This window comes from Myodes glareolus, chromosome 4 (genome assembly GCF_982192425.1).
Source record: "Myodes glareolus chromosome 4, mMyoGla1.1, whole genome shotgun sequence".
Classification (NCBI taxonomy): Eukaryota; Metazoa; Chordata; class Mammalia; order Rodentia; family Cricetidae; genus Myodes; species Myodes glareolus.
In genome coordinates this window covers 22,362,313-22,386,367 of record NC_142029.1, presented here as the reverse complement: position 1 = coordinate 22,386,367, position 24,055 = coordinate 22,362,313, and the positions used below count along the sequence as shown (strand labels likewise).

The following is a 24,055-nucleotide window of genomic DNA, read 5'->3' as shown; positions in this document are numbered from 1 at the left end:
TTCTCCCCCTAACAAAATTGCTAATTACTGATGGCAAATCTCTGCAGCAGCGTAGCCACATTTGGTGTCGTAAAAATTCGTCATGTCCAAACCAACAGCTACCTGTAATGTCCCTAGAGGAATGTGGCCACATTAACAGACCAAGAGAGCCCTCTACCTGTGTGTCTGGAGTATAGATTTTCTTCACCAAGTCCTTGACCTGGAAATCCAGAAATAAATTGAGATGAGAGATTCTTGTCCTTTGTCCATCCTGGCTGACATGGAGCATTGTTTTTTGAATAAATGAATGCTGTCTGAGAATATATTTGTGCACAAATAGAACACATAGAGGAAAATTTTTCTTTTCTCTGAATAGAAAAGGATTGATTTTATTTAGTAGTCTAAATAAAAGACCCATTTTTTTTCCAGTAAGACTTGCATTAAACTCCTTATTTTCCAAGAATTTTATATTCCTCCAAGGATATAAAATGTTAGTAAGCATTTTTGTTCATTGTATATCAAAGTTTCATTGTTTCTTTGTTTCAGCCAAAGATAGAGATGAATGTAAAGATCATGCAGGATCCGGAGAATGTGCACCACAGAGCTGCTGTGAACGCCAACTACGGCATCAGCCTGCCGTACATTAACCAGAGGAAAGCACAGGTCAGTAATGGGCTGCTCCGGTGGTTCGCAACTCAGAAAAAGCTTTCAAGCCTCTTATTAGTGGTGTATGGTAAAATGCAGATTAAGTAAGATTGATTCTTTTGTCCTCAGAATTTTTAAAAAAAAGATGAAATGAAGCGGCCTTCCTTCTGTCTGTAATTAGTAATGATTATGAAAAATTTAGACTTATCTTAAAAGATCTATTTGTAGCTCATTCTGGTTTTTTTTTTTTTTTTTTTTTTTGGTTGTTGTTGTGACTGGTACTCTTTGAATGAGCTAGTGGCATAATTTAACCGGGAGGGAGAAGTTAACAAGAAGAATCAGGAGAGGAATTTAGAATAGTTTTTACCATAGGTTCAGCACGAGGACAAGCCAAGGGATGCCACCTCGCAGCACCCTTCCCGGTGGCACACCCTTGTGTGACATCACAACACATAAGCAAGAGTCCCAACCCAAAGCCAGTGGGGTGGCACCTCTGACCGCAGCAAAGTGCTAGAGGCAAAACCATCACTTGCAGCCAGAGCACCTGCACCCCACTGCTGCTGGCTTGGGGCCTCTGTGCTGAGGATTTCCTGGAATGTTTAGGAGTGGTGATTTGTCTTAACTAGGAAACTTACTTGACATCATTTCTAATATAAAAGCAATTACTAAGGTGAAATCTATATGTATTTTAAAAATACATTTATAACCACCAACTTCTCTCGGTGCTCTTAAATGTATATTTTAGTGAAATTAGAAATAAGGACAAGAAGGATTTTAGGATTAAATTTGTCCAACAGTTTCTAGTTTCTTTAATTATCTCAGATTAAACCATCTGAGTCTCCTCTGGTTTTCAGCGGCCTCGGTCATCCAGAAACTCGGTCCCTCCTGGCCTCTGTGTTTGTTTTATGCGCTTCTCACAGATTTAGATGAAGAGCACTTTATCCTAGAAATATTTTCTAGCCCAAGAACTCACCAGAAAGTTAGAGATTTTTATTCCTGTTGGAACTTTATTTAAAATGTCAGCGTGAATAATGTGAGGAGCTTCCCGTCTGCTTCCCAGGGCTCCCAGAGCCCTTGAAGTAAAAATACGACTTCTTTGCTGTCCAGACGGCAGCAGGTTTCTCTTTTGTTGTTGGTTTTCCTCCTCCATCTAGAATTAATATTGGCTTAGCTGGCGGAGTGCGGTGGCTTTGCCCCCTGGGGCGACTGCTGCGTGGCACACAAACTTCCTGTTGAGGATGGAAGTTTCTAGAGGTCTGCCGAGAGACATGGGGGATTAGGCTTTGCTTTATGACGCCAAAATTCAGACTTCAATAACAAATTCAAAGAAGTCCTAACTTTAGGCTGTCATCTTCGCTGTTTGTTATAGTTTTGATAATTTACAGGTAGAATCAGCAGTGTGGATATTGTTCCTGTGACAATGTGAATTCGAGAAAGCTCACTGCCCTGTGTGACATGTTAATAACATCTACTCATTTATTATATTAAAGATCCTTTTCACAAAAATGACCCTATAAAAATCAACATGAGGGCACTTTAAAATTGGATGTACATTGTGTAGATTATGATCAAACTCTTGGTCTTTCTGTCAAGATGGTGACAGCTGTCATTTTACGTTGGTCTAGATATCAGATGCACTAGAGCAGCAGTTTTGTTTGGATGTACAAAATGAAGGCCTTGCTCAGAAAGCTCTTTGAGGGAGGTATTCAGTTATCTGGCTTTAAACAACCAGGCAGAGGTAAAATGCAGCTGGAATTCATCTCTTATTTTTTTTTAAGTGCATCTACCCAAATGGTGACCACGTGTCTATCACGGTGATGCACAGTTGCCTGGAGAAGCAGCCGCAAGGCTGTCTTTCAGAGCACCTCTTCACACTCAGGGCAGGGAGGCTGCCTGACTGCCGAGGGTCCTGCAGTGCCTTCCGTCTGGGCATCTTGAACAGCTTGTTGAAAGCCTCCACATACAAGGCATTTTTGACAAGCAAAGATGAATACATACATAGTCAGTTTGCATTAGTAGTTCCTGGAAGCTGGGGTATTTTCATCTGATGAAGAGGTGTTTCCTTCCTTACCATAAGGAGCTAATGGAAGATTTTGGTGCATTATACACACACACACACACACACACACACACACACACACACACACATCCATGCACGCACACACACACGTACATATGTATCATACAATCATATCACACAACTTGCCTTTAGAACACTGTTTTCTGTGACCCTTTCTACATAAAATCAATTTCTAAAAAAAGTACTAAATGCAAAACCACTAACGATTTTAGGATCTTAAACGCGCCAAATAAGAGCTGAAGAAAGCTGTTCTATGCATTTGCTGGGCTCTCACTGGTACAGGGAGGCGGGGAAGCAGGGAGGCAAGCGCTGGTGCTGCTCTTGAATTCTCACAGCATCTCGTTTCCTTCCAGTCAGGCCTTACAGTGCAATGCACTGAAAGATCTGTGAAAATTTGACTTTGATTTACTTTTTTCAAATAAAAAGGGTTTCTTAAAAGGCTTGAAACATGTAACTGTTAACATGAATTTTAAAAGAACGATTATGAATGCATAACAGAATAGCCAGACAAGACATCGCCATGAATTGCTGCACAAATAACTCTGATTACAACTGTTATGACCTAGAAAAGAATCATAAAAGCATCTTTCTTTTTGGCAAGCTATGAGTTGCTGGAGAATTATACCAGTTCTTTGGTCCCACTTTCCAAATAAATAAATATATAATGCTATGTAAACTTAGAACCTTTTATTTATTCATGAGGTTGGATTTAATGCTATGATGACTTGGGCTTTATGACTCATACGTTATCCAGTGCTTCTCCCTAACTTGGTTGGGTAGCAACCACACTTCACAAATCATAGCTTCACTCTTTACTGTCTCGCGTGGGGTGTGCAGAGCAATCTCTCCCCGAAAGCACAATCATTTCTGAGATGATAAAGTAATGGAAAGTGAGACAATTGTGTTAATGTCAAGTGATTAGAAGAATCACCACAAGCGGGGGTGGGGCGGTCTCAGACATGATTGTGTTTTAAGCCCATGCATATGGCCACAATTACAGCCACAACATAATCTGGCAACGGGAGCAGAATTAGATTTAAACAAATTGATGTTACACTGCAGTAATTCAGAACGAGCTTGCCGCATTTATAAACCATAACAAGAAGCAGAGTGAATTAATAAAGCCTCCTTGTCACTAAAAATAAAAAAGGAAATAATTGCTAAGATGGAGCTAACAGATGACTACAGTCAGCATCCTTCCAGCCTAGATGTGGCAGAGTGAAGGTCACCCCCGTTTCAGATGACAAAGAGGGAACATTTTGTTGGTAAACAAATTAATCTTTGGAAAGGTCGCCATTTGTTTGAAGTTTTTATCCAGTTCTTGTCATCTGGAATCAGAGATTGACTGTCACTGCACCAGGCGGGGGTGCAGGCGAAGCCGACAGAGCTGCTTCTGTCCATATCAGCATTCCTTGACAAAACTCCGTGCCTGATTGTGATGCCATGGGCTGCTGGTTTACAGCTGTCTCCGGACAGGAACGGAGGCCCGCCCCTGAATTCCAATAAGATGGGCCTGCATATTTTGCCTGCTGTACGCTGGCCCTCTGCCCACAAGTAAAATGCATTGTAGTTCAAGCCAGCAATTATCTCTTTTACTTCCTTCTGTGCTGCTTCTGTTCCCCTTTTCCAAAAACAGATGTGGGTGTTCATTCAAGTTCGGCGTCTATTCTTCCCCACACCTGCCAGGGCAGGATTTGACAGAGGTAGAGTTGAGGGAGCCAGCAGACCACAATCATGTGTAATTTCTCTGAGAAGAATTTTTTGTTTGTTTTGTTTTGTTTTGTATTGTTTTTAAGGAAATAGTGACTTTTTCCCCCAGAAAATGTGGAGTCAGCATCTTGCTCCCCCTCCCTTTCCCCCAGGAGCATTTGGTAAATTAAATTAGTTGAACAAAAGGAAATCGCTTTAAAGACATTCTGGAATGCCACATTCTATTTATGACACACAGTTATTACCCAAGGACTGCAAGGCGCACACAGCGTCCCCACCTCTAGCAGTTGCAGACAACTTTCTCTCGAGGTTGTACAGAGAGTGTTCTTTGAAAGTGTGCCTCCTGATTCACAAGCTGTAAAGGGTACCCCACCAATATGGCGGCAGTGGCAGTGGCGGTCTACGGTGGCATGTTGTTGGTATGCACTACTACTGTCCTTGGAACAATGGGAGATCTTAGGAACACATGTGACACTGGCTGGTGTTCAGCTCCGTCACAAAAGTCCACTGTTAGGGGAGCCTGGAGAAGCCATTAGAGCCATGTCTCGTCAGTGGTGCTCACGAAACACCAAGCTACAGCGAGTTCTCTATTGTCTTTCAAATCCCATCCTTTAATATCCCGGGGGAAGAGAATCTGCATTTATTCCCCAGACAGCTTATATTGAACTCACAGCACTTCTCCACACGCAGTGTGGTGATTCTGGCTCACACTGCCCGATGTGAGCCTCACACATGGGGGATGTCCTGGAGACAACCTCTGTCTCCTCATACATAGATGCACTGCGTTGAATGTGTCTGTCCTGTAGAATGGTATAGAGACACAAATGAATTAGCAGATCTGGCTACAAAAAAGTGCTCTGAAAGTATTAGTTCCTAGTATTAGCAATCCCCACGTACTATATTGTACCACGGTTTCATCTGTCATTTAGAATTTACATTTTTGTCGGGACCAAGGGAGGGCAACAGACTGTTGCTGATGGCCATTCCAGCAATACTATTTAATTTTTCATGTGATCATCTTCTTTCCTATACAAATATGAGGATGGGTCCTCGTTTACATGTGTCCAAGTCCTCCACTGCACTGAGCAATGCTTTACACACAACAGGTGCTTAGCAGAGGCAGGCTCCCTCTCTCTGTCCAGCCTCTGCTTTGAAGCCATGTAGCCGGATGTTGAGCACCACAAGCAAGTCCTGATTTTGCCAGTCCCAGGGAGCCTGGTTGTCCAAAGTCGTCTCCTCAGGGGCCACCTGATAGTTTTTCCTAGTGAAATGACCTTGCTCTTGGATTCACAGTACAGCCTTGCCACTGCCTAGCTGTCTCTGTGATTGTCACTTGACCATTCTCACGGCTGTTTTACGGGGAGGCAAGCTAGATGTGGTGGCAGGTGGTATGGTGGAAAGGGCTTAGGGTGAAGTGCAACAGAGCTTGGGCCTGCTCTTGAACTCACAGGTAAGCAAATTAACCTCCCGAGTCCCTCAGCTTCTTCTGCAAAGCCAGGATAATGATGCCTACTAGGTACAGCTGTTACGGGGATTACAGAAAATACCTTCCACTGCTGGCATGTAATAAATGCCCAATAAGACTCTCGTCTTTCTGCGAAACGAATTAGCATTAACAATCTATTTCCTTCTCCCCGGTTCACACCTGTGCTCCTCCCTTCCTCGCAGAAAAGAATCAGATTCAGCTCCCTTTACCCTGGAGCATAATGAGGGCACAGGGCCCGCTGCTCTGCTTTCCACGCTGTAGCAGAAAGCTACGGAGAGTTTTAGAGAGGTGGCGGACGCTTGAGTCACAATTCATTTCATGACAAATCCTTCAAGGTGCAGCACAGAACGACATGCTTATTTATGTTAGAAACCAAGTGCTAAAATGCATTAGACCACCACGCATGTGCAAGAGCGCACAGCTCAATTTCTTATGAGTTTTATCAAAATAGATTGTAGCTTTGTACTGGTCACACTTGGAAAATTCAGATGTGCTCATATGGACTTCTGTGATAGTCATATGTATGAATAAACAAAGGTTAAATAAGCTAATTTTGAGGGCTGGAGAAATAGCTTGGCAGTTAAGAGCACAATTCTTGTATAAGACCCAGGTTCAGTTCCCAGCACACACATCATGGCTCACATCTATCTATAAGTCCAGTTCCAGTGGATCCAATGCCCTTTTCTGATCTCTGTGGGTACCAGGCATACATGCACTGTACATACATACATGTAGATAAGACATTCACATACATGAAGTAAGTAATTTTTTTAATTTATAAAGGCAATTTTCATGTCAAGGTCTGAGCCCTAGGAGCCCTGCGCAGACTGCTCAATGGTACTACTAGCGCACACGCACTCCAGTTAAAGGCTGGCAGGTCCTCTGGTGCCTGCTCTGGCACAGCTCCAGCCACCGCTCTCAGGGCACCATGATAGGCAGGAACCATGGCTCAGTGCTCGCTCATGTTAGGCTGCTGCCTCTGTGGTTTGAAATCAGTCACTGCTCTATTTTGTAGTCTAGGATAAAGATATTAATTTTTTGATTATGGCAAATGATCAGTCAACAATAAAGTACCATTTATTATAAGTACATTTATAATGTAATAAAGTACCATTTCAAAAAGTGTATTTAATATCCCAAACAAAACTGTTCTTGAAATCTGGGTGAATATGTGACAGAGAAGGTACTAAGATAATTGCAAGGGAAGAGGGATCACTGGGACGTGACACTTGACACAAGCCCGCGGTCCTTCAGTCTGTGGCTAGTACAGCATGTCCAGGTGATAAGATATGGTACTCAGAGCCTGATGCATGCTATCTTACCTGATCTTTGAACTACAGAATATATACCATTTATAGGACCATTTTGCAGATGAGGAAACTGAGGAAGGACATACCACCTGTCTAAGGCTATGCAGTAAAAAAGGATAATCAGGACTCAAGTTTGTTGGAATCTACTGTTCAGGGCTCCCTGAGTCACTACCAACAGATGCTCAGCAATTAAGGAGCAGCAGCAGTTACTAAATGTTAGGGATTCTATCTTAAAATAAAGTTCCCTACTGTTCTTCAGCGTGTCTGAATCATTTTAGCTAAAGGGAGTCCTGACACTATGGTGTCATAATAATTTACTGGCTATTTAAAATGATTTGTCTTTTCACATTGAAAATATTTTCATCTTGTGTAAGCAAAATAAAGTATATAAATAAATTATTGTGGAAATGACTATAAGACTATAGTTATTACTTACAATTTTTGAAATTATAATTTGCCTTCAAGACAACTTCATGATTTTCAATGTTGACTGATACCCATGTAAATATATTTTATTATATGCCATCTGAGTGGGATATGTGAGTATTTATATAATAAATATATACATGTACAATATTTTATATGCTCCTGATTTTAAAAATATGAAATCAACAGAATCATGCTAAATTCTTTTGACATTCATATTTATTTGCAGTGGAAAACAGGGTCTACTGCTAGGAATCAATGTGAGAACCTTTGGCATCGAGTTTTACCTCTCCCCCGTGTATTTCCTTTTCACAAGAGTAAATCCTATATTTAATTAAAAAAGAAGGAGTGAAGCTCTGTTGGGGGATTTCAAGCATGAGTGGACAGGGAGAAGGAAGATGGGGGGGCAGTGGTCCAGGAAGGAAACTTTGAACTGCTTTATATTCACCCCGTATTAGCAGAGCGGCCTGCTCTCAGACTGGGCCCACTCCCTTAAGTGACCCACTTTTCACACTGTGCCTGGGGCTTGTGACCTGAGCATCTGAGGCCATGCTAAGGCATAGTGTTCTTGACCTCATAGCACCACGTTGAAGAACTGAATACTAGGTAGATAGAGGAGCTTAAGTCAACACACACACACACAAACACACACACACACACGAGGGGGGGCACAGACATATATGATTGGGTTAATGCTCAAGGGAATTACAGATAGAATTATAGTTCAATATAATCAGCTTCTGTTTATTTTATTATGAAATATTTATTTGTTCATAATTATTAAATAATTAGTTTGTTTTTAAGACAGGTCTCGTGTAGCCAGGGCTGGTCTTACACTCTTGATCCTTCCGCCTCTATCTCCCAAATGCTAGGATTACAAGTGTGCACCACCAACCTGGCTTGCTTTTCTCTGCATTTCATTCCATGCATTTACAAAACACTATTTTGAGAAGGGGTTCATAGAATTTACCAGAGTGCTAAAGACTTCCCCTAATTAGATCTCTCTGTGATCACTGTTTTCTTTCTTGCAAATATCCACTATGAGACAAAGAATGCTTCAAAACAAAAGTTCACCAGAAGTTGCCATATTGTGCTATTGTTTTAACACCCAGGAAAGAAAGGGAGGGAGGGAAAGAGGGAAGGAGGGGCGGAGGGAGGGAGGAAAGAGGGAAGGAGGGGCGGAGGGAGGGAGGGGAAGAGGGAAGGAGGGCGGAGGGAGGGGGGAAAGAGGGAAGGAGGGCAGAGGGAGGGAGGAAAGAGGGAAGGAGGGCAGAGGGAGGGAGGAAAGAGGGAAGGAGGGCGGAGGGAGGGGGGAAAGAGGGAAGGAGGGCGGAGGGAGGGAGGAAAGACGGAAGGAGGGCGGAGGGAGGGAGGGAAGAGGGAAGGAGGGCAGAGGGAGGGAGGGAGGAAAAGGATATATCTTACAGGGCAAAGTTGAGATTTTTATAAGAACTGTGCTTTTGTGAGTAAGAATAGAAAACTTCACACACTGAGCCAATCACTTGGGAAGCTGAGGCAGGAGGATCATCCAAATTCGAGGCCAGCCTGGGCTACAGTGTGAGACCCTGCCTCAAACAAACAAAACAGAACAAAATCTTCATTCTTTGACCTCATTATGGTTGCTATTGCGTGACAAGAATGAGAGCGGGGCAGCGCATATGTGTTCAGTGAGTTCTGTGTAAAATAGGGGCAGCGCATACGTGTTCAGTGAGTTTTGTGTAAAATGGAGGCGGTGCAAACATGCTACAGAGAGTTCTGTGTAAAATGGGGGCGGTGCAAAGGTGTCACATTCTGTCTAAAATGGGGGGCTGGAAAGATGGCTCAGTGATAAAGAGCATTGCCTTCTATGATCTTCCAGAGGTCCTGAGTTCAATTCCCAGAAACCACAGGGAGACTTAACAACCGTCTACAATGGGTCCAGTGCCCTCTTCCGGTATTCAAACACACATACATACAAAGTACTCATATACATAAACAAACAAAAGCTGATGCTAAGAACAATAACAGTGTGTTCAACTGTAATTGGCCCCATGATCTCATAGAGTGTAGCCCTATTAGTAAATATGTCTTTGTTGGAGTGGGTATGGCCTTGTTAGAGGAAGTGCGCCACTATGGGGCAGGCTTTGAGGTTTCCTATCCTCAGGATACCATGCAGTGAGCGTCTCTTCCTGTTGCCTTCTGATCAGATGTAACCAGCATCATGTCTGCTATGCTCCCCATCTTACTCCCTGTCATGATGATAATAGACTGAACCTCTAAAACTGTAAGTGAGCCACCCAATTAAATGTTCTTTATAAGAGTTGCTGTGGTCATGGTGTCTCTTCACAGCAATAGAAAGCTAACCAAGACAGCAAGCAGCTCCGTGGCACTAGCCACAAGAGAAATTGGCCTGATAGAACCGCTTTCGTCATGGCCAGGATCATTATCTCTGAAGAGGTACTTGAGATGGGTAAACAGTATTGCTGTGCTCGCCAGTCTCCTAGCCCATTGTTGCTTAAACTGTACTTGACTTCAAGTATGCATCCCTAGCCCCTACAAACCTCTCTGGTAGACGAGACATGAGTACCGTAATGTGGAATGATTCATTGTGCACTTCCTTTAAAAACATGGCCTCAGAGTCATGTGTGGAATGTCAATTCAGAAGATATTTATTTGGACGTTAGGGTCTCATTAGACTAGAAGTTGGGATAGAGAGAGTAGATTCACATCATCTTCTGATAAACAAGTAATGATATGGTATAAATGGTTAGAGATGAAAAGGCCTGAAAGCAGTCACATACACATTAGAGGAAAAATCTATGGACCTGAGTCCAAGGACATAGGTTTCAACACTACCCTATATCATGGCCGCAAACCAGGATACAAATCCATTACTTAGTCTTAAAAGATTAAGTAGCCTCATTTCTTCTCTTTGTGCATGTGTTTGCCAGTGTGTCCTGTGTGCTGTATGCTTGCATATGCCTCTGTGTGTGAGTGCCTTTGCATGGAGTGGCTCAGGAACTGTTGGGGTCTTTCTCTGTCATTCTCTGTCATGAGACAGTCTTTCAGCACACCAAAGCTCAGTGTTTGGGCTATGGCTGGCCGTCCAGTGCACTCCTGGGATCTGCCTGTTTTTGCCCCCAGTCCCATGTGTTAGAGGCACACAAAGCCATGTCTGGCTTTTTATGTGGGTGCTAGGGATTCAAACTCAGATCTTTACACTTGCATAGCAAGAGGTCTTATCCGTAAAGCCATTCCTCAGTCTCTGATGTCTTGTACCGAGAAGATAAAATGCTTGTTCAGTTACCCTAGGAGCCACAGCCTTGACTGTATAACTCTCAGGCCAAGGTTTGTTAGGTGCCTTCTAGATGCCAATTCCTCTGGGAAAAGCCAGCAATAATGAAAAGCTGCTGGATGGAGGCTGCCTGAGGAGTCTCGCGAGAACTGCACGTGGCTGGAGAAGCGCCGCGTGCTCTAGGACCAGAGGCGGTGCTGTTCACATAGGCCGGGCGGACAGTTAGAACTGTCTCATATTTCCCCCAAATATGCACTTGGAGATGACGGATGGCCTTGGCTGGGCCTCGGAAATCTAATTGTGTGGTCTCAGTCTGGATTGTGAAAGGAAGGGCTTTAGGCGCACAGCCGTTAGATCACTTAGCTGCTCTAACTGAAGGGCATCATTAGAATTCTTCTGAAGAGTCTCTGCCCCTTGATGTCCTCATTGATTATTACACTTTATTTCCTCTCCCTTTGGCTATAAAGCAATAGTACTTTCTGGAATCACATTATCTCCTGAACTTGTTAGATGTCCATGAAGCGTCCTAATTAGAGTTCTGCAGGCGCCCCGCTCCCTGACAATTTGCATAAGGCTTTGTCCCTCTCATGTGAAGAGCCACTCGAGCAGGGTGGCTTAGATTTCCCCCAAAATCTACCTGTCTTTCTGCCCCAATGCTGCATGCCCTGCTGCCACCAAGGACTCTACCTGTGACCCCATCCGTCATCTCCACAAGTCATCCCTTCCTCCAGCATCAGCCAAAGCAGGACTTGCTGAGGTGGGAGAGGAAGGAGGGTGATCCCCTGGGAAAACGCTCTGCTCTCCCTTCCGCCACTCACATCCACAGTGCCCATTCCCACTCAGTGCTACAGTGTGAGGTCCTTCCCTGTCCTGACCTCACACCAGCTTCCTTGTGTCCAGTCTGCTCATGCCCAGCTGTGCCCAGGAGACTGGCTTCATTCTGGTGTTTTCTACAATATGATATGTTTTCAAACTTATTGTTTGTGCGAAATAGAAAAAAAAAGAAAAAACTATTCATAAAATAAACTTTACTTTCTGGCTTTCTTCCACTTAAAAAAAAATCCTTAGAAAATGTTATTTAAAATTATAGTCATAGTCTAGGTGTCCTAGCTAGGCAGATAGTAACTGACAAGCTAGCTCTACAGTGCTGGGGTACTGGAGCTAGGACTCTTACAGGAGGCAGCTCTTTCAGCTCCACCCTTTGCACTGGATTTTCCAAAGGAAGTTTGAAGTTCATGTTTTGTTTTGTTTTTCCTAAGATTTCCTGATTTTTAAAATGTTTGCTTAGATGATTCTAAAATCCCTATTAGGGCTAGGAAGATGGCTCAGTCAGTAAAGTGCTTGTCTCACAAGCACAAGGACCCGAGTTCAGTCCCCAGAACCCATGTAGAAATGTCGGGAGTGGTGACACAGGCTTCAAACCCTAGATCTGGGGAGGAAGAGACAAGAGTGTCCCCAGGGCTTGCTGGGAACCAGTCTAGCCTAACTGGTGGTCCTCAAGCCAATGGAAGACCCTTTCTCAAAGAAAGATAATAACACCCTAGATTATCCATCCCCTGAAATCCGTGCACACGCACACATGTGCAACTACACAAACATGAACACATGCACAGCCATGCACACACACACATTGAAAAATATCCCACGTAGTTCAGAGAAGGTAATCTCTAGGCCCAAAATTTACACCTGTCCTTTAGAAAGAGGAGATGTCATGGATTTGGGGTATAATAATATTGGTATCATCTGGGGAGTTGGATGGCAGCTAGGGTCCCCTAAAAAGTTGGTTTTTGTTTATTTGTTTGTTTGTTTGGTGTGTGGGTGTGTAGCTCAAGGCATAACCAATAATTTACATCTCATTGATCTCATGAGTGGAATGAAACCACTTTGAGCTACAGTGGACAAATGGACTAAATGTTCAGCCTGATCTGACGAGCACAGAATATCCTTATTAGAGAGCCACTGAGAATGTTCAGTCAGAAGGCTGCGCATTGAGCAATGAAACCGACAAGAGGACCACGAGTTATATGTTCTCAGTGAGTGGCATCACGTGTGTATCCTTTGAAGTACACATCTGTGAAGCTTCAGTTGCCAGAGGGATGTGAGTCCACCCCTGGGAAGCAAGTGTTGTGTGGACATGGAACTTGGACTCTGACCCGACTTTTTATAGTAAGTAGCTACAATCTGCTGGGATTGACTGTGAGCTGTGCTGTGCTGAGCTCCTTGGATGACAGCAGCCCGTAGGATGAGTGATGATGTCACCATTGGATTGATTAAGAATCTTCAGTTTGGGGCTAGGGGGCTGTCTCAGCCAGTTAAGAGCACTGCCTGCTCTTCCAGAGGGCCAGGATTCTATTCCCAGAACCCACATGGTGACTCACAGCCATCTGTAAATCCAGTTCCAGGGGATCTGATGCCCTCTTCTGGCTGCTGTGGGAACCAGACACCCACATGCTGCACAGACATCATGCAGACAAAACACCCATACAAGTAAACTAAAAACTAAATGAAAAGACTTTTAAGACTCTTTAGCTTCACGAAATTAAGTCAATTGACCGAGTAAAACCACTAATAAGTGGGAGAAAGACAAATCAGCATCCTGTCTAACGTCAGAGCCTGTGTGCTCGGCCATTGCTTCCCTGTTGGCTTCAGTATTAGTCACTGTTCTGTTGCTGTGATCAAACACCATGACCAAAAGCACTTAGAGAAGCAGAGTTGGTTTTGGCTTACTATTCCAGAGGGAGAGTCCCTAATATCTAATGGCAGGAGCTGGAAGCCAAGAGGTCACACCTCAACCTCTCTGTTGCACACAGGGAGCCGAGAGAGCTAACAGGAAGCAGGGTGAAGCTGGAACTCCCAAGGCCCACCTCCAGGGGTGTGCTTCCTCCAGCTGGCCTGCTCCCCCTAAAAATTCCACAAGTAGCACCACCGACAGGGGAACAAGTGTTCAGGTACACGAGCCGATGGGTTCATTTCTCATTCACACCCGCACAGCTACTCACCCTTTATAAAAGAATACTGGCTTTTAGCTGTATCTTCAATAACACTGATCTGACCGCATTCCTCTTGGGGATGTTATTTAGATCTATTTCTACACAGAGCTGGTCACATTAATCATGCATCTTACTTTTCTATTTAATGTTAGAGTTGGGTCAGGGTTGACATATTACTGGTCACTAGTCTGCACTTCCTACCTCAGTACTACTACGAAATGTCATGTACTTCTTTTGACTGCTTTTGTAGAATGTTCATCTTTTAGATCATAAAAATATCTTCCAGGACCTACTAGGGCCTGGTGGATGACTTCTCAAGAAGAGGTGTTTGTGTACAGGCCTGCAGTGTCAGCCCTGGATCCTATAGGTGGCAGGAGAGAACTGATTTCCAAGAGTTGCCCTCTGAACTTTACATGCATGCTATGGCATGCATGCATGTGTGCACACATACATACACACACACACAAATGTACACATGCACATAAAAATTTTACAAAACCTACCCAGGTCTCTTAGGTAGAATTAATTTTCTCTTGCCTCGATCATCACAGCATGCTTTACTGAATTAGTGAGATGACTGGAAAGCCTTTTGTCTTTTTCTCTTGCTAGTCCTCCTGGCAGGCAGGAACCTTTCCCCCACTTTCATATCCTCTATAGTCTTTTCAGAGCACCTAAGCATAGTTAGTACTTAAACTTTACTTATACAGTAAAATCACTGCATGATTTATTTAACTTAATATAATCAAACTGAACATTTGACTAGGGTGGCTTCCAAAGAGAAGGGAAGAGGTGGAGGGCCTAGCTTCATGGGTAGATTCACATGGTCCTTTTCCTCTCCCAACTTCCAGCTCTGCATGCCACTTCCCTTGGGCAGCTGGAACATAATTCCAGGCTTTGCTCTTTGGGAGTGAGCCCAGGTACTCTGCATAGCAGTTGATATTAAGAAGCAAATGCAAGACTTTGGTCAAATTATGTGTGTGTGTTAGGTGAGTACAGGTGCCTCTGGAGGACAGAGGCATTGGATCCCCTGGAGCTGGAGTCAGAGGTGTCTGGGAACTTCCTGACATGGGTGCTAAGACCTGAACTTGGATTCCCTGAAAGAGCAAGATGTGCTGTTAGCCACTAAGCCATCCCTCCAGCCCCCGATGCATGGTTTCCTGATTATGACTCTTTTTCTTGTTGTCATTGAAGAAAATATGCCGGATACAATAGTAAAAAGACAAAAGCTATATGACCTCAGCCCCAGGCAGGGCAGAGGCAGACATTAAAAACATTTGAGTAGGTTTCTTTTCCCTCCCTCTTCCTTCTCTCTCCTCCCTTTCCTCCCTTCCCTCTTCTCCTTTTTCTCTCATGTCAAGTGCAAATGTACCGAGAAGCGATCCTGAAACAGAAAGTGCAGGAACTTTATGAATAGAGCTCCAGAACTTTGAGGAGCCACATCTAAGAACACTTGGAGTGGACAGCGACATTATATTCCCGAGCAGGAGAAAACCTGCAGCGCACATGGCAATTTTCTCAACATTAATCTTCATATCTACGCAATTCCAATGACAGTTCGTAGGATTTGAATTTCGTCTGAATGAAATGTTAATTCTTTTCAACTTGCCAGTGTTTATTATTGTGAGGAATAAATGGGCAGAGGACCCTTTTCCCCTAAGAAAGACTCATGAAGGTGAACTTTCCATACCACTTACTAAAGCATGACAGGCTCACAGCAGGTATGACAACACTCTATGGAGAGAGTTAGCAGATCGGTGGGACGGAAAAGTGAGCACAGACAGTGCCCTCAGTGGTGACGGAGGCCCTGGGAACCAGCAGCGAGAGGAGGGCTTGCCAGGGGAGCCACCTGTGGCTCAGAGAAGGGTTTGGAAGACAGCATTGAGTCAAATCCTAGCCTTGTACCTTGTACCAAAGAAAGCTCCAAATGTAGTAAATTAAAATGATTTTTTAAGGAAAGAAAAAATTAGAAAACTCTAAAAGATAAAACTGTTTTCAATTTAATCAAAGGAAGTATTTTTCCTTCTTTTTAAAGTATTATAGCCTTATCTGATATTAACAATCCCTCTGTGTGTGTGTGTGTGTAAGAAAAGCCTGTGTTATACAGGCTCTAGTACTGGGTCTGTTCTGAATATCTGTGATTTCTGGACAGATTGTTTCTACTTCTCAGTCATTGTTCGTCTGTGACTTATACTCTGGAATCAGGCCATCTCTAGGGTACTTTCTGGGCCTGACCTCAGTTCTGATACTGACTCCTTATTTGGGACCATCAACCCATGACATGGAAAACAGAAAAGCAGGCTCAGGGAAACTTTTCTTTGTTTGTTTGTTGTTTGTTGTTTTTGAAGACAGGGTTTCTCTGTAACTTTGGAGCCTGTCCTGGAGCTCACTTTGTAGACCAAACTGGCCTCGAACTCACAGATCTCTGCCTGCTTCTACCTCCTGAGTGCTGGGATTAAAGGCATATGCCATCACTGCCAGGCTGGGGAACTATCTTCTATTCTGACTGTAAAAATAATTTGTGTACATGTTCATGTAAACACATATGAGTGGGCATGTATGTGTGGTGGTCATAGGATGCATGTGGAGGTTAGAAGCTGATGTTAGGTGTCTTCCTCAATTGCTTTTCCATCTTATTTTCTGAGATAGAGTCATTCACTGACTGACTAGACAGGCTGCTAGCAAAACCAGGGAAGCCCAGCACTGCCCATCCTCAACCCTGCAAACGACAGCCTTGCTGAAGGGGTTTATGCATTCAGCAGCACATTTGCTGAGTGCTGTGTCCTGCCTCCTGTTCCCATCATTCTTACCTATTTCCATGTTTCGTACTTGGACTTCATTTTAAATTTCAGAAGCAGTACTGCACGGGGTCAGTTATATGACTAACCCACATAATAAGCAGGACTCTCAGAACTTGAGCTATCTTTTGTTTTGACAGTACTGTTCAGACGTCAGGAAAGCTAGTCTAAGAGAGACTACAAAAAGGACAGACCCTTAGACCTGCATGTGGCATTAAAATGATCAAATTCTATTCCTTAAAGTTCATTTCACTGCTAAATTTAGTCAAGATCTTTTTATACTGCTTTGATTTGTATTTGAGTTTAGCTCTCTATTGACTTCAGCGAATATACCTGCTTGGTAAGTGCATCAACCCCTTCAGGTTTCCTTAGGCATCTCCTCAGAGCCTTTACTAATGTTATGCAGAAATTATGGCAAAGCCCAGTGGAGTCGTCACGGTAAAGTCTCAGTACCGCTCAGGAAGGGATGCCAAATTAAATAAAAAGGACCCCAGCAGTTCTGCAGCTGTGTGCCAACCCAACTGCTGGTATGAGGTAAATGAGGACCAAACTTCATTTCACTTCTGACCCCAGCCAGTATTTAAACAAGAACGCCCGCAGACCGGCACAGTGCTCTGCAGCAAGGGAGTAAACAGCAACGGTAGCAATGATAAGTGATAAATTCGCAGTCTTTCCTCGATCTTAATAGGTAGGGCTACTCATTTCAACTCATTTTTCCATGTGTGGCCTCGGGTGTAGGCCTGTCCCCTTGTGTGAGATGTCACGGCAACACCGGTGCGATGGGCATCTGCTCTCCAGTGGCTGCTCTGCTGACTGAGCATTTCTGTGGGAGTGCCGGGAAAATAACGCCACAGGTAGCAGGGGGAAGGAGCAACAGAAACACTCAGAGTTTCTACTAGGAAACTCTGTCCAGTGGGTACCAAGCTCCTTTGAAGGAAAGTCTTTTGTTTACCCAAAGTATCATCTACTAACTTTACAGGGCACTAACAATTACAACTGTGTATTTATCATCTGGGCATTAATCCTGTTACTTAAATAAACCCTTTTTACAAACTATATTCCAGAGATTGTTAATCTCTTGGAATAATAATGTTCCATGGAATAATATTCCTATAAAGGAACATTTATTTGATATGAAACTGGGAAAAACAGGCTAAAGAAACTCAAGCTTGTTTTTGCCATTGGGCCACTTCAAGTTACAGCCATCAATCACACTTGGGGAAAGCTTGCTTAAGTACTGGACTTAACTCTAATGGGAAAAACATTGTGGACTTTTTTACATATTTTTTCTCCTTAGTCACATTTTTACTGGAAGTGGATGCAGATTCTTACATTGTATATTCAAACTTTGCATATATACATAATACACATATGTATGTACTTATGTATGTGTGTGTACATATGTATGTATGTATATGTATATATGAAGAGCTTGATGCACAGGTGTGGTAGGAATGTAGGGGATCAGAATGCACACAGAAATGCATTCTGATTGCTCCACATTCCAGAGTGGAGCAAGGCCTATTCTGGGAAATGTACTAGAGGCCGTCTGTGTCACATTCTGCTAGACTCTGACGATGTCCTGTCTGTTTGACTGGGGTGGAATGTGTCAGCAGTGGACTAAGTTATTTGGCAGAGGACATTTCAAGATAGTACAGCTTCCAGGTTGTGGCATGGCTACTGCTCACTGCTCTAGTCAGATTTACAGCAAGAAAGAGCAGACCGTGAAGCAAAGGATATGGAAAATGTGCAGATTGGTGAGGAATTGAGCTTGAACCTGGTGAAAGGTGTACATAGGTAGCTTCAGAGCAAGTAGCTGTATTTTTCCAGAAAATAGTGTAATTAAGAGAAACCATGTACTTTTTCTCTCTATCCCCTCTGTGCTGTTTTGTCTTGTTTCTTTGTATATATAGTAACTTTTCTTGTTATGCACATTATAAATAACGTGGTTAAATTCTGTTACTTTGTTCTTTAACTTTTATTATAATTCAAGTAAGCAATTTATTTGGTTACATTTAAATCCTAAACTCCAAATTCTGTTCTTGTGGGGTAGCAGCTGAATTCTTTGCTCAGTTTTTAAATTCTTCAATGATTTATTCCTTTTTTTTTCTGAGTTTCTAAGAATCTCTTCCATATGAGTGTGACTCAGACTCAGGTCAACCAAAAATTTGTATGACATTTATTTACAAAGTTTGCCCCCCTTCCAATTCTTTATGTCCAGCATTCCTCCTCGTTGTGTTAACCTGGAACTCCACGCTCTGATTTCTCATGTCTGTGACTCCTTAGCTCTGAGCCACTCTTTCTCTCTCAGGCTTCTGAGAAGTACATTTGGGTCAGAAATCACATGGGCGTGAGTCTGACCTGGTGTGGTTTCCTTCTCTCAGTGTTTGCCTGTTTCAGCTTCTACTGAGAGCATCAAACAGCCCTAGAAGCGTGTGTCTGGTGTTTATAGCTGTCATCTTCAGGAGAGTTTGTCGTGAGGTGCTCTGAGGTTACAAGGACAGCTAGGCCACTGTTTAGTACTGCCATGCTGTATCCTTATCAAAAGAAGATTTTTGTTGTTGTTGTTAATGTGTCTGTGTCACTTGTTACTTTCTAGAAAATCATAAGTGTTTTTTACATTTTTATTTATAGTATTGTGTTTGTGTGTGGTGTGTGTCAGTTCTCTCCTTCCACTTTCCTATGGGCCTAGGGACCAAACTCAGGGCATTGCAACTGCATAGCAAGTGATCAAAATATGGAGCCACAAAGTTACCCTAAGTGTTTTGTTATTTTTTTTTAAAAAAAAAATTCTTTCTATGGTCATGAGAGAGTAAGACAGCATCAAATAAGTTCTGAATTAATGAATGCCTCTGGGATAGTGAACAGATTCTTACATTGTATGTTAAAACATAATAAGAGAAGGGAAAGAGATCAGAGGTGATTTTCTATAAACTTGTCTATAAGTGACAGAACTTAATGGATGGTCTAAGGACAGAGAGAATATAATAGAAACATATTAAGCAATGCAAAAATGTAGGAGATTGGAGGCTTAAGCTGTGTGGTTACTTTTCTAAGTATAACTGTTGGAGGAAGCCACTAGTTAGTTCCCGGCTGCTTAGCCCTGAAATAATCACACAGAAACTGTATTAATTAAAGCACTGCTTGACCCATTAGCTCTAGCTTCTTATTGGCTAACTTTTACATATTAATTTAGCCTATATCTATTAATCTGCATATTGCCACATGGCTGTGGCTTACTGGCTAAAGTTCCCAGTGTCTATCTCCAGTGGCTCCATGGCTTCTCTCTCTTACTACACCTTCCTCCTCCCATGCTATAGGCCAAGCCAGTTTCTTTATTCATTAATCAATAAAAGCAAAGCATAGACAGAAGGACTTCCCACACCATTTCCCCTTTTCATGGTGTCACGAACGGGATAACTTAAGATGAACAGACACTCAATCCCACAATCAATTTTGAGGAAAGAAAGGAAGATACAGAAGAATGAATAATTGAGACCACTCACATTTAAAAAGTAAAACAAAATCTCATTTCTCCTTCCCCAAATCTAGGATAGCCTGAACAAATTTCAGATGAGTTTTGCTCAGGTTTCCACACAGAAGCCCCACTGAGTAAATAGATCAAACATCAGTGGACAGAACAGGAGAGAAGAAGGTATTTTCTCATGTCACACATGAGTGCCAGAAACGGGGAGGAAGGCAGCTCACTGTAGCAAGCAGGCCAGCTGGGTGAGCTGACTGGCTGATGTGAATGAGGCAGTCCCTATGTGGGTTACAGTAGCTGTGTTTTCTCCGTGCTCACATCTCACCCATAGCTAACAAAAGAAATGAGGGAGGAGGAGAGGAAACTCTAGGCCCCAAAAGCAGTCTAAAAAACATAACTCAAGAACATAAGGATTTTTCATAATTTCTTCATATAATAAATAGCACAGCTTGATAACATAAATTAAGTAAAACTAGAGCTCAAACGCAAGATGATAAAATAGCAGAATAAAACAAAAAGGGAGATTGCAGACATACAGAAACAAATTGAATACCAAAATACTTTATGGAACTAATAAATAAACTATAAATAGAAGGAAGAGAACAGACAGTACCAAATACTGAAATACTAACGTGAAAGAAACCCTGTAAGCACAGCATACACACAGGAAAAAAAACAAAAGAAATTAATTAAATGCTAACTGATATGCACATTGCTCTGGTACAAACTATACTTCTGCAATATTGGTGGGGGGGGGGAAGGACAATGACTTAAGTAAGTTGATTTCTCATTCACAAAAAGTTCACCATGGAGACCCCAAGTCTGGCTGTGTTCCATGTGGCCACCCAAGATACTGTTCCTCCTGTCTCCTCATTCCAATGGTCACACAACAGTCTGTTTCCTATGGCGGAAGCTGTCTGCCCCCCACCCCCATGTATCAGTTTATGGAAAGGGTGAAGAGACTCTAGAGAAGTCTTCTGAAGGGATGACCTCAAGGGACCCCTCACATCTGATTGGCATGAATTTGGTTACATTTAGTCATGGGGTACTGAAGAATGTTATCTGTAACTGGATAGTCATATGCTCAGTCAAAACTGAAATGTCATGTTTGAAAAGAAAACAGGCCCTAGGTACCAGCATATGAAATATTTCATAATATGAAAGGCAAAGATGAGCAAAATATTTGGTGTCTCCAAATATCAATATCAAGAACCATCAAATGAATGATGCTCACTGATGTAAGAAAAGTTCTTAACGAAGGAACAGAATACTGGTGGAAAGGAAACTCTGAACCTCAGGGAAAACTGACTTAGAATATTTAACATAAACTACTTCAGTGAAATGCCTCAACTTTAAAGATGAAGAATGTTTCAGCCTCCAGGAAGTAAGGAATCACCTATAAAGAGTGAAAATTCATGCCGGATTAGATTTACAATCAAGGACAATGGTGTGGTATCCATACAGCTTTGACATCAGAAATAATGAGCCCAGATGTAATTCACGTGTAAAGGAGTAAGAGTTGCTGAACAGAACCATTTGATGGCTATCTTGAGCTCCATCCTCAGGACCTAGCCATCTCCCAGAGGTCCCACTTCCTTCAGCATCCCCGGAGCATCCTTTTAAAGATCCAGTGTGGGGGTCCCAGACATTCAGACCTCAGCTTTGCCCCATTGTTTACATGCTGTCAATGCTACTTTTCAGTTATAGCAGTCAGTCTGCATACAGCTCACGTGCCTGAAATGTGCACTAGGTTGTTCCTTAAAGAAAAAGCAGTTGTCTCCAGTGGGTGGTAGCACATACCTTTAATCCAGCACTCGGAGGGCAGAGGCAGGAGGCAGGTGAATCTCTACGAGTTTGTGGCCAGTCTGGTCTACAGAGCAAGTTCCAGGACAGTCAGGGCTGTTACACAAAGAAAACAAAAAACAAGAAAAGGAAAGAAGGAAGGAAGGAAGGAAGAAAGGAAGGAAGGAAGGAAGGAAGGAAGAAAGAAAGGAAAGAATGAAGAAAGAAAGAAAAGGAATTCTGGGGCAGAGGAATGTTTGCTAAGGTTTAATTCATTGGTGCTTGCCTAGCATGCACAAACACTGAGTTCAATCTCAAGCACTACTTAGACTGAGCAAATGGCTCTTGCCTGTATTTCCAGCAAGAAGTTCAAGATCATCCATAACTGCATAGCAAGTTCAAGGCCGGCATAGGCTACATAAAACTCTCAAAAATAATAATAGTAATAATAATAATAATAATAATAATAATAGCATAATTGATGTTTTAACTCATACCCTTCCATGTCAAATTTAATAATGTAATATACATATTATTATTATACATCAGTATATCAGTCCTTGTAAAGATACCAAGGAAGATGGGTCGCCTAATGAAAGTTGGTGTGGTTTCTTCAACTTTATCTCTATGTTCCTGATTGGTGGGATCTTTAGAATGAGCACATAACATCTGTACCAGAATAATGGAATAGGGTATTTTTTGTTTGAAAATTCTGAGTCACGGAACTGTGACTGCTTCTTCTGCCTTTCAGCTTTCCATTATTTCCAGTGCTGGGACTGAACCTAGGGCTTCACACACACACTAGTCAAGCTCTCTACCACTGAACGATAGCCCAGGGACCCTAAATTTTTTTTCAAAAAATTCTTAGCTAATTCAGAAGATTTAGACAAAGTAATAGACTTCTGAATTTGAGTTTTAGAAATAATCATGAGAGACCATATGTAAAGGGCATTATTTTGTTTGTGATATGATTATTGAATAATTATATTGCATACAGCATCAATGCGTGAAGGTTTACATATTTTACAAATGGCAAAGCACAGTACTCTTGTAACATGTACTCTATTCACAGTATAGAGGAGAATCCAGAAGCAGTTGGCATAGAAGTTGCTGGAGGATCAGCACATTCTCAAAGCCAGCTTCTGAACTCGCGATTCTCTCAGCCAGGAAATTTCTCCTGTCACTCTCCACCCCTCCCCCAACAGGCCCACACTTGTCCAGCCACACAGACCTCTCCTAATTGGCAACACCTCTGTGCTTTGGTGTGCTGCTTTGGTTTGTCACCATTCTCCCCACCTATAATTGTATCTTCTAGCCCTTCTCCTGTAGCTCAGTGTTCTTTTAAGATGACATTTACATATCAACCATTGAACTACATCATAACCTTGGCTGCACATCACAGTTGCCCAGGGAGCCTTACAGAAATATCAATGCCCAGGCCTGATCTAAACGGCTCTGATTTATTTGTGTAGGATCAGGGGCCTGGGCAACAATGTTTTCAAGAGATTCCCTGAGAGGTTCCAATATACAGTCAGGATTGAGTTGCTGCAGCATCCCCATAATACCAACAGGCAGACTTAACTGCTCCCGAGTCTACACTCTTATCTCTTAGCTTTCCCATTGCTCATGAAATTTAATGATCATTGTATTAAAGTTAGTGTTACATAGTAAGTGCTCAGTAAATGCTGGAATTTGCTACATTCTCTCTCTAGCCGAACTCATACAGAAATGTTTATCCTTGTCCTGGGAAGGGACAGCAGAGTGGGCAGGTGTTTCTTATTTAGCCACAGTGAGGGATTTATTTTCTGTAACCTGTAGCCCTCTCCTGCATCCCATCCACTCGTCCACTTGTTCAGCATACATGGTGTGTTGTTTGGCGTGGTTTGAGGAACTGAAGAAGCAGCATTCCAAAGCTGCTGATTTTAGTACAGAGCTGTTCCCCGCCCTCAGCCTCTCCCCTGTGCCATTCTTAATGATGTATTTTATACTGGATCTTTCTGCTTTAGCTTTCAAAAGCCACTTGTCAGGTGTTCTTTATCAAAGGCTTTCAGAAAATCCAGATAAATTATGCTCTGTGCCCCCTAACTACCAAAC

General features: G+C 42.6%; 1 protein-coding gene across 3 annotated transcripts in view; it reads left to right on the top strand.

Annotated features, from left to right (window-relative positions):
• The window catches only part of Iqch (IQ motif containing H), a 198,180-nt gene that overhangs the window by 36,899 nt on the left and 137,226 nt on the right, over positions 1-24,055 (top strand). For all 3 annotated transcript variants that reach the window (XM_048424152.3, XM_048424148.3, XM_085689214.2), the window contains exon 5: positions 526-642. In XM_048424152.3, coding sequence (XP_048280109.3) covers positions 526-642 — 117 coding nt within the window. The remainder of the gene's footprint in view (positions 1-525; positions 643-24,055) is intronic.